Below are 1,972 nucleotides of genomic sequence, written 5' to 3'. Positions count from 1 at the left end.
CAATTGATGTGTGTATGGATTGTGATGAGTTGTATGAGCCTCTAATAAAATGATTTTTTTTTAAAGAAAACCACTGATTTATATAAACATGAAGTATTACGTACAATGTATCTTCTAGAATTTTCTACGCACCCCGAATTAAAATATACATGACTTCATTTCACTTACAGGGTAATGCAAGTACTATTCTCTTTTGTGAGGAGAAGAAAATGGAGTTACCGCTGAACATTCCTGTAAATCATGCTCCGCAAGAGGTAAAAATATGTGTGCATGTGGTAAAGCCAAAATGCTTGACTATGAGAGATCATTTATTGTCACCCCTTATTTTTCAGAAGAAAAACTAAAGCCCAGGCAGGTTTTAGCACTTAGGTGCCCCTGGAGATCTCCAACTTGAAACTCATCTTTCCTAGTTTTCAGCTCATTGCTCATCCCATCCAATCTAGTTGCTGCTGATTTTGACATTCACTTTTGTCCCTGTTATTTTATGCATTCAGCGGTGTTCCGGGGTAATGCACAGGCAAACCATTGATCTTACTTCTATTATATTTATACCTCTTTATCCAATGTAGCTGAGCGATCATACTTGTCCTGATTTTTACCTCTTTCAAAAAATGGTAACTGGAAAAAGCCATTTTTGTGACAGAAAGGAAAGATTTCTTTAATTGATTCATTTAGACTTTGTGCTAATCATTTCTTCAAACTATATAAGACTCAGAAAAATGAACGCCAGAGCATAATACATAGTTTTTGAAGCACCTCGACATAGATTAAACAATGTCTATATGTTTTTAGATAAATACTACATAGAACCTGAAAGAGTTTAAATTCCTTGTCCAGTTGGTGGCAATTCTGGGACAGGGCCAAGAATGAAATCTAGGTTCTCCATTACTCTTTTCCTGTGCCCCACCCCCTTCCATGTGGAAGGGACATGAAAAACAAGCATTTGCTCTAAATATGAAGAAGGGTTATGGATTTCAAATGCCTTATTCTCTGCTGTAGCCACTAAATAGAAGTTCTGAGAAAATGTAGACTACATTGAAGAGAAGTAGTATTTTTTCACATATTTAATTATTGTTTCATTTACCCCCTCTTATTTAGTAAAAATAAAATTAAGTATCTTCTGATTATTTTACATATGTGTTTCCTTAATTTTATAGGTAATTTGTAGTAGTCTTTATGGTAGTTTATAGCAACAAACTCAAAGCAAGAACTCTTTAGAAATTAAAGTTGTATAGCCTTTTTAATGATTTTCTTATTAATCCAAATCCTTTACTCTCCACTCACGTCAGGAATCCTGTGGATCCTCACAACCCTATACAAGTGGTAGTCCTGGAACCTCGAGGTCCCTGTCCACGCAGGATTTTTTATCTAGTATGTAAACATTCCAGTCAGTGCTGAACTGCTGGTTTTCTCTTTCCGTCCTTTCCGTCTCATATTGTTGGCAAGTCGCCAAGGTGTGTGTGGAGCGTGTCTTTCATTTGGGTTCATAAGTCATTTTCAAGAGGTCTAAAGATGTAGCTATGGTAGTAGGATGTGTAACAAACACAGCACGAAAAGCACTGTCTGTCTTAGATACTGTGGAAAGATGCCCAAAAAATAGCTTGTAAAGAGGAGTAGAAATGCTTCTACAGAATCATAGTATAAGATGGAAACTGATACAGGAGAGAGATGGACATAGAGCTATGATAACCAAAAGTCTACTGTCATATTTAGTCAATTCTGTCTCGAGCAACCCAATATAGGATTTCCAAAAGTCAGAATTTACGGAAGCAGTCTCATCTTCCACACAGTAGCTGGTGGGCTTGAACCTCCAACTGTACAGTTAATAGCCCAAATACTTCACCTACAGTGTCCCCAGGGTCCCATAGAACAGAGGGAAAGGAACACTCTTTATCTAGAACTTTCATAACAGTTTGTCTAGTAAGTATACGTTATTTTATAGATTAAGAAACTTCTGTATCGCATAGCTAGT

The 1,972-nt window shown here is 36.6% G+C and overlaps 1 protein-coding gene across 1 annotated transcript in view; it reads left to right on the top strand.

Moving 5' to 3' along the window:
* The window catches only part of RIPK2 (receptor interacting serine/threonine kinase 2), a 25,038-nt gene that overhangs the window by 17,490 nt on the left and 5,576 nt on the right, over positions 1-1,972 (top strand). The window contains exons 7-9 of the mRNA XM_045285984.1: positions 171-254; positions 1,290-1,371; positions 1,679-1,681. Coding sequence (XP_045141919.1) covers positions 171-254; positions 1,290-1,371; positions 1,679-1,681 — 169 coding nt within the window. The remainder of the gene's footprint in view (positions 1-170; positions 255-1,289; positions 1,372-1,678; positions 1,682-1,972) is intronic.

This window comes from Echinops telfairi, unplaced genomic scaffold, assembly GCF_000313985.2.
Source record: "Echinops telfairi isolate 266 unplaced genomic scaffold, ASM31398v2 ScPeMD7_1;HRSCAF=3_0, whole genome shotgun sequence".
Lineage (NCBI taxonomy): Eukaryota > Metazoa > Chordata > Mammalia > Afrosoricida > Tenrecidae > Echinops > Echinops telfairi.
Note: the sequence above shows the minus strand (reverse complement) of the source record. Positions and strands in the feature narration are given on the sequence as shown.